This window comes from Megalops cyprinoides, chromosome 2 (genome assembly GCF_013368585.1).
Source record: "Megalops cyprinoides isolate fMegCyp1 chromosome 2, fMegCyp1.pri, whole genome shotgun sequence".
Taxonomy (NCBI): Eukaryota; Metazoa; Chordata; class Actinopteri; order Elopiformes; family Megalopidae; genus Megalops; species Megalops cyprinoides.
The window spans coordinates 5,680,883-5,694,045 of record NC_050584.1 but is presented as its reverse complement, the minus strand read 5'-3'; the positions used below and the strand labels follow the sequence as shown (position 1 = coordinate 5,694,045).

The following is a 13,163-nucleotide window of genomic DNA, read 5'->3' as shown; positions in this document are numbered from 1 at the left end:
GCATATCTAATATCCACTGGAGGGAGAGTTATAGCTGCTATGCCAGCTAATCAGCGCGCATGTTTGCAAAGAGGAAGGAACGAATCCTTTAGACTAAGGATTCAGTATGCTCAGTTCACCTCTAAGATACGTTGTGCGCTACATAGCACGAAAAATAAGTTACGTGCGAAAGGGTTTTAAAGTGCGGTAACAGGCAACAACAACAACTAGAGTTCGCAGGCTACCTCAAATGCTTCCAGGCCCCAAAGGTGTAATGCAATATATTACATGAGAAATGGCGTTATGAACAATTCGTGAAGTATTTAGTTCTACGAATAAATGTTATTGTGGGATTATTGTGGGAGTCAAGATTTACGATATCATGAATATCAAGGTTTCGGTTTTGATTTTTTGACAGGTGGAAGTGTTTATGACAAGAGATGTCCGAGAGAAATTTAGTGATAATTGATTGCTGTTTCGGAATATTAAGCCACGTTAAACCTTTTCATGTTAAGCGTTTTAGAATGTCCCTTCTTCCACAACAAGCGCCCTTCGGTTTTAGAAAAGTAAATCATAGATGTATTCACAACACTAGTAAACCAGCAAACACCGTTCGATATTAAACTAGGCCTACATTATGAAACATTTTCATTGCAGTGAATAACATAAGAAACTTTGGAAACACAATATCTTGCTTAGCCTATTTAATTCAACCATACTGGCAAGGTGCCAGACAAATACGGTGAAGTTCAAAATGTTCTAATATAGTGTTTAGGCTTTTTCCAACGATGAACAGAATTTAACAAAAGATCAGCGGCGGCTGAGTTAAGGGTATTTAATTTCAGTGATGAACGGAATCTAGCTTGCTAGTCAACTAGGTTTTCATTTACAGATACAACACGCATTATTTCACAGTGACAGTCATAACAAGATTCGTTCAAGCAGACTTTTAAATGATGCGTAAACTTACATTTGCAAACGGAAATGATGTACGTGTTTACTTGCATATAGAGTGGGGAAGTGAGATCTGATCACAAGTGGTCACTCGAGACGCATGTGGGGACGCATTTTAATGCCAGGTGTGAACAGACGTATTTAGAACTGCTTACTTGTGATCGGATCACCCAAAACGCATGGTAATACCAGGTTTGATACAGGGTCTTAGATACACCATTAGAATATATCAGAGCAAGTACATTTAGAAGAGGAAATACATATGAACGATCGATACAGTATATTCCCTGACCGGGAATCGAAGCCGCGGCGGTGAGAGCGCCGAATCCTAACCACTAGACTACCAGGGAAGAGACAGGGAATATTTGTGATATACTTGTGATAAGGAGTTGGGGTTGGCAAACACTAGTGTGTGAGCAAGGATGACTCAGGGGGCTGGTGCACGAATGTGCAGCACAAGCTCTCTGTCTCACTCCTAGAGCACTGTTTTGGGAACTGTGTTTCTGGCATCCAGCCAATGTAACTGAGCATAGCTTGCTACTCAGTGTTAAGAGCTCATTTGTGTAAACAAACAAGGTAACAGTGAACGTTTTAAGTGAACCGTGACCATCTTACATTTGCATCTTCATTAAGTATCGGTTCATGAAAACAACATAAGAAGCCCCAAAAGCAGGGGCATGTGGGATGAGCAACACAGGGGATATAGTGTCGGGGGGCTCTGAAACTCTGTTAATGCAGCCAGAGAGTCTTGCTTATGAGGTACCCTGGTGCAGCGAGTCACCTTTGGAGAGGAAAAGAATTGGCTTTGGTGCATGCATTGAAATTGGAGCTGTATGTCACTTGCTAAGAGCCAATCAGCATAACTAGGAAAAATAAAACTTCAACTTGCAAAGCGCTCCCTCCTGAACTTTGCAGGGAGGGCCCTGGGATTTTGCAGTACACCACTCCCCAAAAGATGAGCATGTATGATGTGTGGATATTGAGGGGTTATATGCTGTCACTAGTAATATGATTACAATGAAATCATGCAATGCAACATGGAGAGAGACAACAATACTACATATTCTGTGCTATCTTACCTCGGGTCGCCTCTGTATCCCGAAATACAAGGGCAGCATCTGTCGGACCCACCTCTTCTCAGTACTGGCTCTAGACTTGTGGAATGAGCTTCCTGCTGAGATTTATAGAACAGACTGTTCATAATATTACTGAAAATTGTGAGGTGCCAAGCTCCTAGTGCTACATAAGGGCACTGACACAAATTTGATTTAAGCTCTGGTGAAACAATCTGCTGCAAGCATCAAAAAATGTCAACATCCAGCAGAGATGGAGGAGTGTTTTTTTCATGTCACACTTCATTTCCATAATAGATACTTTTTAAATATCAGTATAGTATTTTTAACACTCATTTGCTCATTTAAAACTAATTTACTCACTATGCTGAGAGTAGTTGTTGGAAAGTATTACAAAAGGCCAGTAAAATACTGAGTTAAGTGCTAAACTAGTGTAGAATGTTTTTTTTTTTTTAAATAGAAAATAGGGATAGATAGAGAGGAAGGTAGACTAGAGATGAAGCTTGAAGAGATGAGTTTTCAGCTTTCTTTTGAAGGTACCCAGGGAGTCTGTTCTATAAATCTCGGCAGGAAGCTCATTCCACAATTCTGGAGCCAGTACTGAGAAGAGGTGGGTCCGACAGATGCTGCCCTTGTATTTCGGGATACAGAGACGACCCGAGGTAAGATAGCACAGAATATGTAGTATTGTTGTCTCTCTCCATGTTGCATTGCATGATTTCATTGTAATCATGTTACTAGTGGAACATTTTTGTTTGTGTAATTTCACATGAAAGTGTTTATTTAAATGCATGCTATGCCCTAGTTTTTCTTTTCAAATCTCAGAAAATCTGTATCATCAGTGATACAATACCATAAAAGAATGATCAGGAAATGCATCTAAAATAACAAACAGCTTGTTGTGGAAAATTTCTGATTAAGTGTATACCCCATGTGGAAATTGTAAGCATTGTCACTTTCACCCCACCAGAGAAAAGCGGAGCTTGACGTGGTACGATTAAGCTTGTTACTTGGTGGAGATAAATTATTGCCTTAAATAAATAATAATGTATCCTATTATACTTTGTATGCCTATGAGCAGAAACTAGAAAGAAGGGTCAAGAGAGTACAGGAGACTGCGGGAGGGGTATGCAGCTGTGAGATACCTGTATGCCAAGTAAGGCCTGTTGTGGGGCTGTTAATGAGAGTTGGACACTGTCCGAGCGCTGTTTGGAGGACGGACCCTTAGTGTAAAATAAAAGAGTTGGACTCTAAAAAAGGGGGGTTGCAAACAGTGCTTGCTGGACTGCTTGCCTGACTGCTTGGGGGGGGGGGGGGGGCTGCTTGCCAGCCTGCTTGCCTGACTGCTTAGGGGACTGCTTTGGGGGACTGCTTGGGGGACTGCTTTGGGGGACTGCTTGCCTGACTGCTTAGGGGACTGCTTTGGGGGACTGCTTGGGGTTATGACTGATGACGCTACTGCTCTGCGCGGACCAGCCCGGTTTACTGTATGTGATTTTGAACCATGTACAATAAACCTTTTGCATCAGACTTTTAGGAATATTTTGTATTAATTTTTGGAGATTGTTCATTTTTGCATTTGATATAGCTTCTTTGCGGCGCATTAGCAGATAACGGCAGGGAATGGTGAGGTCACCACAAGCTTCATTTTTTCATTCACATTTTGATGATGTGCAGTCTACTCTTATCATTGCAGAGATGCATGCAACAGCTTTTATCACTCTATCCATAAACAGATTTGAATACATGGTACATAGTAGTTATTTGTGAGCAACATGACTTTGCTCTGTGCAACGCTATTAAGGTTAAAGTATATGTTATTATAAAAATGATGGGCCAAAGTGTTGAATATACAAGAGAAGAAGTACAATGAACCAAAACATATGCTATATTTACTGTATGAGCTATACATAATACTGTACATACTATAATCATACATACATATGTACTGTATGATTATACATAAGCTATTGTAAATAATATATATGAACAATAAGAAGGTAGCAAAAGCATATTTTGTGTAAAATAGTAACATATGTATTATAAAGAATTATTTCCTTTACTAACAACCTTTAAAGGGTATTATTATCAGAAATACTTTAAGCAGTAAAACATGTCCGTCTGGTTGCTAAGTAAACGTTTATTAGTATTTGTAGAACAGTAGCCTATTAATACTTGTAAAGGCTGTAAAAATTCTCTCCGACTAAATTATCTTTATGTACCACAGTCTATTATGCTCAAACTTTGCGGCTGTGGTTTTTTAATCAAATACTTTGTAGATTGTGCCCTAACGCAACGACTTTGATATCAGCTGGGTGGCTCATTACACCCTCCCTACTTCCCTTGTCAGTCAATCAACTTTACAGGGAAAAAAACACACACAAATGTCTGCGCAAAATCTGTGCAAAATCACAACAAAACAGTCCCCGTTCAATCATTGGTTCATGTCTCATTTTGCCTTTTTGGGATTGGCTGCTGAGTTTGTCGTCTACCGGTGTCCGGCTCCCGGGCAGCACAAATGCTAGGTTGCACATCCGGTCGATGTATTGAGCATGTCAGTTTGCGGCTCAGCAGCAGTGTTGATAAAGCTGGCTAGGTAGCCAACTGTCTTTTTAAATGAACGCGTGAAAAAGAAGATCGTAAGACATCTGGAGAGGATCGCGTTTATTTTCTGAAGCAAAGTCACTGAAACATTTGGGATCAACGAGTTATTATTCAGCTACTGTTAATTTTAAGAAGAAAATGGCGGATATCGCAACGACTGGTGCCGAGAAGAGTCTGGACGATTTCTTTGCGAAGCGGGATAAAAAGAAGAAAAAGGATAAGGGGAAAGCGAAGGAGAATGTGGCAGCACCCGGGTCCAGTGTCTCAAAAAAGAACAAGAAAGACAAGGAAAAGTCTACAAAAAATGAAAATCAAGACACGCAAGTAGAGAAGGTATGCCAAGTCGTACTAGCTTGATAGTTCACCTATTGGAGAAGTCTTAGTTAGCTGGCTAACGCTGGCTAAATAACTAACAAACCAGTGACTAGACACAGTGACATACAGACAAGACAAGAACCCGTGTTAGCTTAAGTGATACTAATAACTTAACAGCAAATAATTAACAGTCAAGTTTACAGAAGAAGGTCTCAGCGTGGAGACTGGCCTGCTGTTTTAGATACTCAGCTGATCTAACTAGCAAGGTAGCTAGAGAGTGAGCACATGTCCTCCGTGTTGCCGATTCATAGGCCGCAATTTGCGGTACAAACAGGTGTGATTGGACGAGGTTTTGCGGACAGGACAGCCATATGTCCTCTCTCAAACCGAACACCTGTAGGGTCTACACCTGTTGTATTTAGCCAGCAAGCTAGCTGCAAGCCAAATTAAGTAAATAAATAAATAAAAAAAAGGGTGAGAGGTTGGCTATCGTGCAGTTAGAGTTACAGCTTTCTAGCCACCTTAATGATAGACTGCAGAAAGCCAGTTGGAGTAATGCGTACATGGCAGATTAGCTGGCTAAAGATTACAACTGGACGCCGTTTCAACTACAGGAATTTTATATACGACTGACTACAGTTTTGATGAAGTGTATAGAGGACAAAAACTTACATAAGCATGAATACATAAATGCATAAATAAATATAAAAATACATAAATAAATGAAATACATTTTGGTAATGAAAAAGGCTTTCTGTATTTCTACATTTATTCATTTATTTATGCATTTCTACATATTTCTGTTTTTCTACATTTCTACATTTATTTATTTATGTGTCCGTATGTTAATTTAGTGGGTGGTCCTATACCTCAGTCTAAAGCCGGATTGGTTGTAGCGGTGCGATTGGATCTACTGCTACCTTGATTTGACTGGGGTTATACACGTGCCATCGCAGTCACTGCGGGTTCCACCCACTGAGTGGCAGCGCTACCATTCAGCTTGAATGCCGCGAAAACACATCTAAAAGGGGAAAGCTGTTGTGCGATTGACTGTACAAATAGATTAAACAAGAAATCGGTATCCCTTGTGTTGCTCATCCCACATGCCCCTGCTTTCGGGCCTTCTTTACAGACTTCCGAAAGCTAAAGAAAAGAGAAGCAAATGGATCGCTGCAATTCTCAAAAACAACTGGAATCCAGCCACCGAAACGTGTAGCTTAGTTTTCCAAATAAAAGTTGTAATAAAATAAAACTGTGTACAAACCACATACAACCAGAATATCCATTGGTGTCATCACGTTAATTTCGCCAACAAATCCCGCCTTGAAGTAGGCTAGCCTACGACCAACATTCTAAAACGCTTACGTGAAACGGCTTAACGTGGCTTAATGTTCCAAAACAGCGATCAATGATCACTAAATTTCTCTCGGATATCTCTTGTCATAAACACTTCCACCTGTCAAAAAATCAAAACCGAAATCCACCGAAAGCCACGTTAAGACTTTTCCTTATAATGGGCGTCAATGGAGAGGAAAACGCTTAACGTGAGAACGGCCATACTCTTAGGATTTCGGTTTTGATTTTTTTGACAGGAGGAAGTGTTTCTGACAAGAGATGTCCGAAAGAAATTTGGTGATCATTGATTGCAGTTTTGGAACATTAAGCCACGTTAAGCGTTTTAGAATGTCCCGGCTTTTGTATGCCTTCAGGCTTTGCTTTGTGTATTTCCCCGGCGTCGAAATCAGGTAGCCTACATATAAATGTGAGGAAACCCCGATTCCTGGCCACATGTCAATGTCCATGGACTATTGGTTCTTTGGTAAGTTGTAAGGATCACTGTCGAGTCCAACTGCCTTTAATTTAGCCAGATAATCGTTTGTTTTACTCCCAGCTTCGCAGTTTCCCCTACTACAAGCAGTCATGTTGCAGCATGGTTTGCCACTCAGTCCGACTGAGGGGGCGTGTTCCGGTGGGAAAGTGACGTCAGTGCGTACCCTCTATACGGTTTGCCTTTAGCTTGCTACTAGCCGCTTAGCTAAACTGAGTTGTCGAGAGTTTTAATGTAACCCTGTGTTGTTGGTGGAAAGTTTTTTTTGTACGAGCCATTGCGTGGAGTTACTACCAAGGTTAGCTACCCAGCTTGTGTAATGTAAGATATTACCTATAGGAATGATTTGCTTCTGTCTGGTTCGTCCATCTGACCAATCCGGCTTTAGACTGAGGTATAGGACCACCCACTCAATTAACATGCGGACGCAGAAATACAGAAATAAATAAATGTGGAAATGTAGAAATACAGAAATAAATAAATGTAGAAATACAAAAAGCCATTTTCATTACCAAAGTGTATTTATTTTTCATTTATTTATTTATGTATGTATTTATTTCTGCATTTATGTTTATTTTATTTATTTATTTATTTATTTATGCTTGCTTATGTCATTTTTTTGTCCTCCATAGAGGTGCTGTTGGATTGTAAGAAAGCTTTGGAAAGTTTGACAGGTTGAGTTACAGCTGCATTTGCTTTGGATGGGCCCATTCGCATTCCACTGAAGAATACGGCGGTGAAGTGCATGATAATTCGCCTTAATGCACCACGTTGAACTTTGCCTTATATTGAGGCCATGGTGCACTGTATGAGCAGTAACATTCACGTCTGCATTCACTGATGCAATGTCACCTTGTTCGTATTGTCATTCGCGAGCATTGAGAACCTTTGTCAGTTGGGCTTCAGCACATTAAGCGTGCTGTGTGGCCAAAACCTGGATTCAGTGGTGAAGAAGTCGGTGAGATACATTTTGTGCAGTCATATCTATTTTCTTATATTCCTTTCTTATACTCCAAAACTGCTGCGGAAAAAACTTATCGCGGCTAATCATTTTGTTGGCAGTGGGTGTCTGTTTGATGGCAGGTGATGATAAGGATCAGCTGGGATCTGGCTGTAAACATACATTTAGGTACTGTTTTCAGTGTGGTGTCAGTGTTAGTGATGTGCCTGTGGTCTTGTGTCACTCGGTAGTGTAGCGGGAGTGAGAGGCCAGTGCAGCAGCACTGCCAGTCTGGGAACCTGAAGATAGTGTCATAACATCTGGAACGCCTCATGTCCCCATGGCCAAAGCCAAGTTCCAGGCTCAGGAGAGGAGCTTCGGTGCTTGTATCCTCCATTGAGTCCACTCCTTTAAAAAAAAAAAAAAAAAAAGAAAAAAAGAAAAAAAACTCAGAGTTGTGAAGATGAGAAAATATTTAAAGGAAATTGGTTACATGAAAAAGGTGAAGGGTGCTTTCAGTATTGCTGACATTTTAGCATTCACCTCCCACTACTGACCTGTCCTTGCTGGTCACAATGTATGGATGTACCTGCCCAAACAAATGTGTTTGTTGTTTTCTCAGTTGGCATGGATGGATTATCCTGTAAAATTTCGAGTGTGCTGTTAGTTGAATGGAAACAAAACCCAAGATAATCCAGCTGCTGTGCTAATTGTGGTCAAACGGCCTCCATGCTTTAAAGTTTGTAGATGAAAGGATTACCGTAGCTACTTAATTCCCGTTGATGTTTTCTGGACGTAATTTATTAGTGGTCCTACAACAGGGTAAAATGGGGATTTTGGGGAGTATACAGAGTTGGATAGTACCTTTCTTGTCCTGTTGTGTGACAGTTTTCAAAACTGTTCTAGATTGTTCCTTGTCAGGGGTATACAGGGAATAGTGAAAGGTAGCTCTCCCAGTGCAGGGATTGCATTGTGCTGCAGACTGCAGCTCTCATGGCTGCTTTTGTGGTGACTCGTCTGATTCTTTATTAAAACTAAAATAGTATCATTGTCAGTAACTCAATAAGAGTCTGTACTAAATTCATAAACTAATAATAGTCTGCACTAGTTGACATGTAATTTCAGCATTACTTTGATGTTTGAGTATCTTAACAGAGGTGAAGGAAGTGCACCCCTTTATTTTTATAAGCCGTTTTGGTACCTTTCGGAAGTGCACATGCAAGGATATATACATAAATTTTTGGTGTTGAGGGTGATGGTTGGTTTCAGGATGTGCCTTGATTTTTACATTAAGTTATTTGTTCTGTCAGGATGATGAGGAATGGAAGGAGTTTGAACAGAAGGAAGTGGACTACAGTGGATTGAGGCTGCAAGCCCTCCAACTAAGGTAAGTTTCTGCATGAGCTTGTGGTCTTTGCTCCCAGATCCCAAACTCCAGCCCCCTGGGCTCAGTCCCAGAATATGCTTTCCATATACCTCTTTATGATCACAGAAATGAATAGTTTGCTGGTTTGCTGAAACACACTTCACTTCAAGGCATTTTTTAATGCCTGATTTTTAAGGTACTTTTATCAAGTAGTTAATATCCTATTTGATGTGTTGTCTGCTGCTGTATTCTTGACTACAGAGTTACACCCATACTGCATAGAGTGCATGTCGGTGTTTGAAAGTATGAACAGTTTTTGTAAACATGTTGGCAAATTTTTGTCCTGGAATATAATAAATGTACCTGTTTTTGTGTTTGAGATGTTGTGTACCTAGTTCACCTTACAGGAGGTTGAACTAACAAATTCTCAGCTTCACTGGCATTTAAAATGAGTCAGTCCTTGTAATCTCAATGTAAGTAGCTACTTAGTCTGGAGAAAATAGTGCGCAATCGTGGAATTTACTGCAAAATTCATTGAATGTTATGGCGATACCCTAACAGAAAAATTTATTGTAAAGCATGAAAATGTAATGGATCTGCTAAATTTGTAAATGGATTTGTAAATTTGCTTTGTTTGTAAAATGTGTCTTGTCTTTCTGGTGATACTCAATCTGTATAATGCTGTCAGAAACAGTTAATTACCTCGCTGAAAAAAGGGGAAAATTTCACTGTAGATTATTTTTTTCTCGACATTGAGGAGGGTGCAGTGTTTTAACTGGCTATTGATGTTATTAGTAGTAGGTGGCTGGATAGCCAGCTGATTTCTGTAAATGGCAATCTAATTCACTTTTTGTTTGTGTCTGTCTAGTTTCTGTTCGAAATATTTTTTTATTGTTAGCGTTATAAAAAGTCAGGTTGACTTCCACTCCCCCCAACACACGTGTATTAAAAGCCCTGCAGGATGGCTGTTTCTGAGATACTGTAACCTACGTCTGGCACCACTGATCATGCTGTACTCAAGTCACTTAAGTCGCTCATTTGCAAATTCTAACATTCAGTCGAATAAAAACTGGATCCCTCAGTGCCTATCTGCCTGCTTTACATAGCAAGCTATGGCCATGTGACTCACTGTCTGTAGGAGAGATCCATTTTGTGAACAGCATGGTGTATCTCATAAACAAGCCACTGAGTGTATTTATATGTTGAACAAGTAAATAATCATTAGCCTGTAGGCAACATGTACGCTAGCAAAACATGTCTTTTCACCGGTTTGCAGTGGGTTTCACTGGAGTTGGTCTGAAGTGATTATATGAAGTCTTTAAACCTGTACAATTTTGTGACCTTAGGGGGTTCTGGTTCTAATGTCTCAAGTCCTGCTCATGTGAGCTGGGTGAATAAAGGTATAGTGTGTGCATTGCTGCTGTTTAGTGTGGTTGTGAGGTAGATTTCCAAAACAGAACCAAAACTGTAAGTGCCATTATTGGTGAGGTAAATGGTATTAGTGACTTGTACATTTCCTCAACAGTGATGAGAAAGAGGAAGAAGAGTATGAGAAGGAAGAGGTTGGAGAGGATGGGGAGATCATTCTTGTCAGTGGAGACAAAGTTTCAGGCCCCTGGAACAAGTCTGGGGGTGCACCTGTTGCAGCTGCCCCTTTGGGTAAGTATGAGCTTTTCTAGTCATTTGGTTATACAGATAATTTGATACTTTGATCAAACCGTGCTGCTACACATTGAATTTATTGTAGCTGATTTAACAATAAATTTTAGGGCAATTCTTTTAGGTGCTTTTTTGTGTGTAGATGAAAAAAATTACCTTATTTTTATCCCCTCTCCCCACAGAAGAGGTGGAGGTGTCGGAGCCAAAGCCACCAGGAGTGTACCGGCCACCAGGAGCCCGAATGACCACCACTAAGAGGGGTCCTGCCCAGGGGCCACCAGAGATCTTTAGCGACACGCAATTCCCTTCACTCCTGGCCACAGCCAAGCACATTGAGACGCGCAAGTAAGCCTTTACACTCAAATCGAAGAGACTTCTACCTTTTGTCCATTATCCATGTTCAACGACTGCTCGACAGCACCATAGTACACAGGTCCATAGAAAAACAGACTGTTTCTTTTACATTATTGTGAGGTGCAGTTGCAGGAAACCACCCTGCTTACTTTCCATTGTGACTAGCTACTTCCTCTCTCTTCATATGGATAGTTCTCAAAACACACCTGTTTCCAAAAATCGTATTATGCCAAGGCCGCATCAAGTACTAGGCTTTCTAAGGACAGTTCCGCAGTTTCACTGGTGATTCCACAGCCATGGGAAAATAGGGGCCGTTGTAAAGATTTTCCATGCATAATTTTCATGGGCATGTGTGAGCTTATTATAGCACTCGCTTGAGGACAGAACAGAGTAGTCTGATACTTAGTGTGCTTGTGTTGCAGAGACAGAGAGATGGAGAAGACCTTTGTGATGGTGAAACACAGGAACCGAGTGAGAGAGGAGGGGGTTGGGGCTTCTGCACAGCAGTTGCAGCTGGACAACCAGTATGCCATCCTGGGAGACAAATAAATGCCCCTGGCACAGCCCCCAGCCAGCATGGTCCCACCCGGCCGCCGGGGGGAGGTTTACGTACAGCTGTGGGTTACACAGGCCCGAGAAAGCTGGAGCCAAAACCATCAGACTGCACACATACCCTGTCAGAGACAGACATACACACACACACACATACACATACACATACATACATATACACATACATATACACACACATACGTACACAGACACACTGTCACACACTGGACTGAACAAAATCTAATTAAAACCCGTCTATACCCATATGAATCAGTTCTGCAGCAGCAAGCGTTTGTTGGATTGCACTTACAGAGCAGAAGTGGCACACCTACTATCTGGTTTGCAACAGCTGCTGAGCACCGAGGATGAATTCTGGGGGAAAAGTTAGGACAACTGATAATTCTTTGCAATTGATCTGGCAGCCCAGCTGCACATGAACCTGCTGTGTGTGAGCTCTCATCTAGGCAAAAGGGAAGGCTACCTCAGTTGCACTTCAGTGGATACTGTGTCGACCAGACTTCAGTGCCATCAAGAGTTGGGCAAATGGCAACAGTCAGCACACTAAGACCACTGGGCGGTTCTGTGTGTGAACTTTAAGATGTCGTGTGGCCCCCAAGAAAGGGACTCTGCAGAGTCCTCTTGGCAAGGGAAAAAGGTTATGATCAGTTTTACATCAAATATCTATTTTAAAGTGGCCTTAATGTAAAAAGAGAGAAGAATCCTGTGCATTTTCCTCAGAGAAGAGTCTAGCTCATTGTTCAAAAGGGTGTTTGTATCCAGGAAAGCACCACTTTAAAAATAAATCATTCGCAGACTTAGGAGAATGTAATACAGAGCTGTAGTCTGAGTAACAGACCAATGAACTTTCATTTATCTGCTTTCCACCCCCTTAAATTTTCTTTGTTTGTAAGCAGCTTTTGGTTACATTAAATCTGTCCTTTATAATGTAATAGTGACTTTGTAAATGTTTTACATTTCCTGGTTTTTCTTGGGCTTGTGTTTGTCAGATGAAATGTGTTCCGTGATGTGATATTTTATTTACTCCGCTGATCCTGCGGGATGTTGAAGAGGCTGATTCTGGTGAGGAGCTGTATTGGTAAGACTGTTGTCTCCAACCTTAGACCTGGAGAGCTTCATTGCATGAGATTGATTACATCTCTCCTAGCACTTATAAAGATAAGGAAGAGCATTACCTCAGTAATTGTAAAATTGAACGTGTTAAGCAAATGTTATAGCACCTGGATTTGGGTTCCCATATTTGGTTGATACCAGTCTTTTGGAGCAACATCACACAGACAATGTACAAGCAACTTGTCAGAACAAAACCACCGTCAGACAGCTCTGCAGATGTAAATGACTAATGACACTCATAACAGTGTCCCACACTTCATTTGGAGTTGAATCAACACCAGGTTAAAACATGAAATAAAGTGGTCCTTTTGGTCTATATTTCTTGCCTTTGTGCAATTTTTTTACTGTATTTTTTTTGCAAAGCCTATCTGAAAAACTTTATTTCAGTGTCGGCTTTCTCGAGTGCCT

The 13,163-nt window shown here is 40.9% G+C and overlaps 1 protein-coding gene across 1 annotated transcript; it reads left to right on the top strand.

Annotated features, from left to right (window-relative positions):
* The first annotated feature begins 4,565 nt into the window (after nucleotides 1-4,565).
* cdv3 (carnitine deficiency-associated gene expressed in ventricle 3) lies at nucleotides 4,566-11,792 on the top strand. The gene is made up of 5 exons (XM_036521803.1): nucleotides 4,566-4,943; nucleotides 9,004-9,080; nucleotides 10,585-10,718; nucleotides 10,901-11,063; nucleotides 11,495-11,792. Exons 1-5 carry the CDS (start codon nucleotides 4,749-4,751, stop codon nucleotides 11,619-11,621), a joined length of 696 nt encoding a protein of 231 aa, XP_036377696.1. The 5' UTR covers nucleotides 4,566-4,748; the 3' UTR covers nucleotides 11,622-11,792.
* Nucleotides 11,793-13,163: the final 1,371 nt, after the last annotated feature.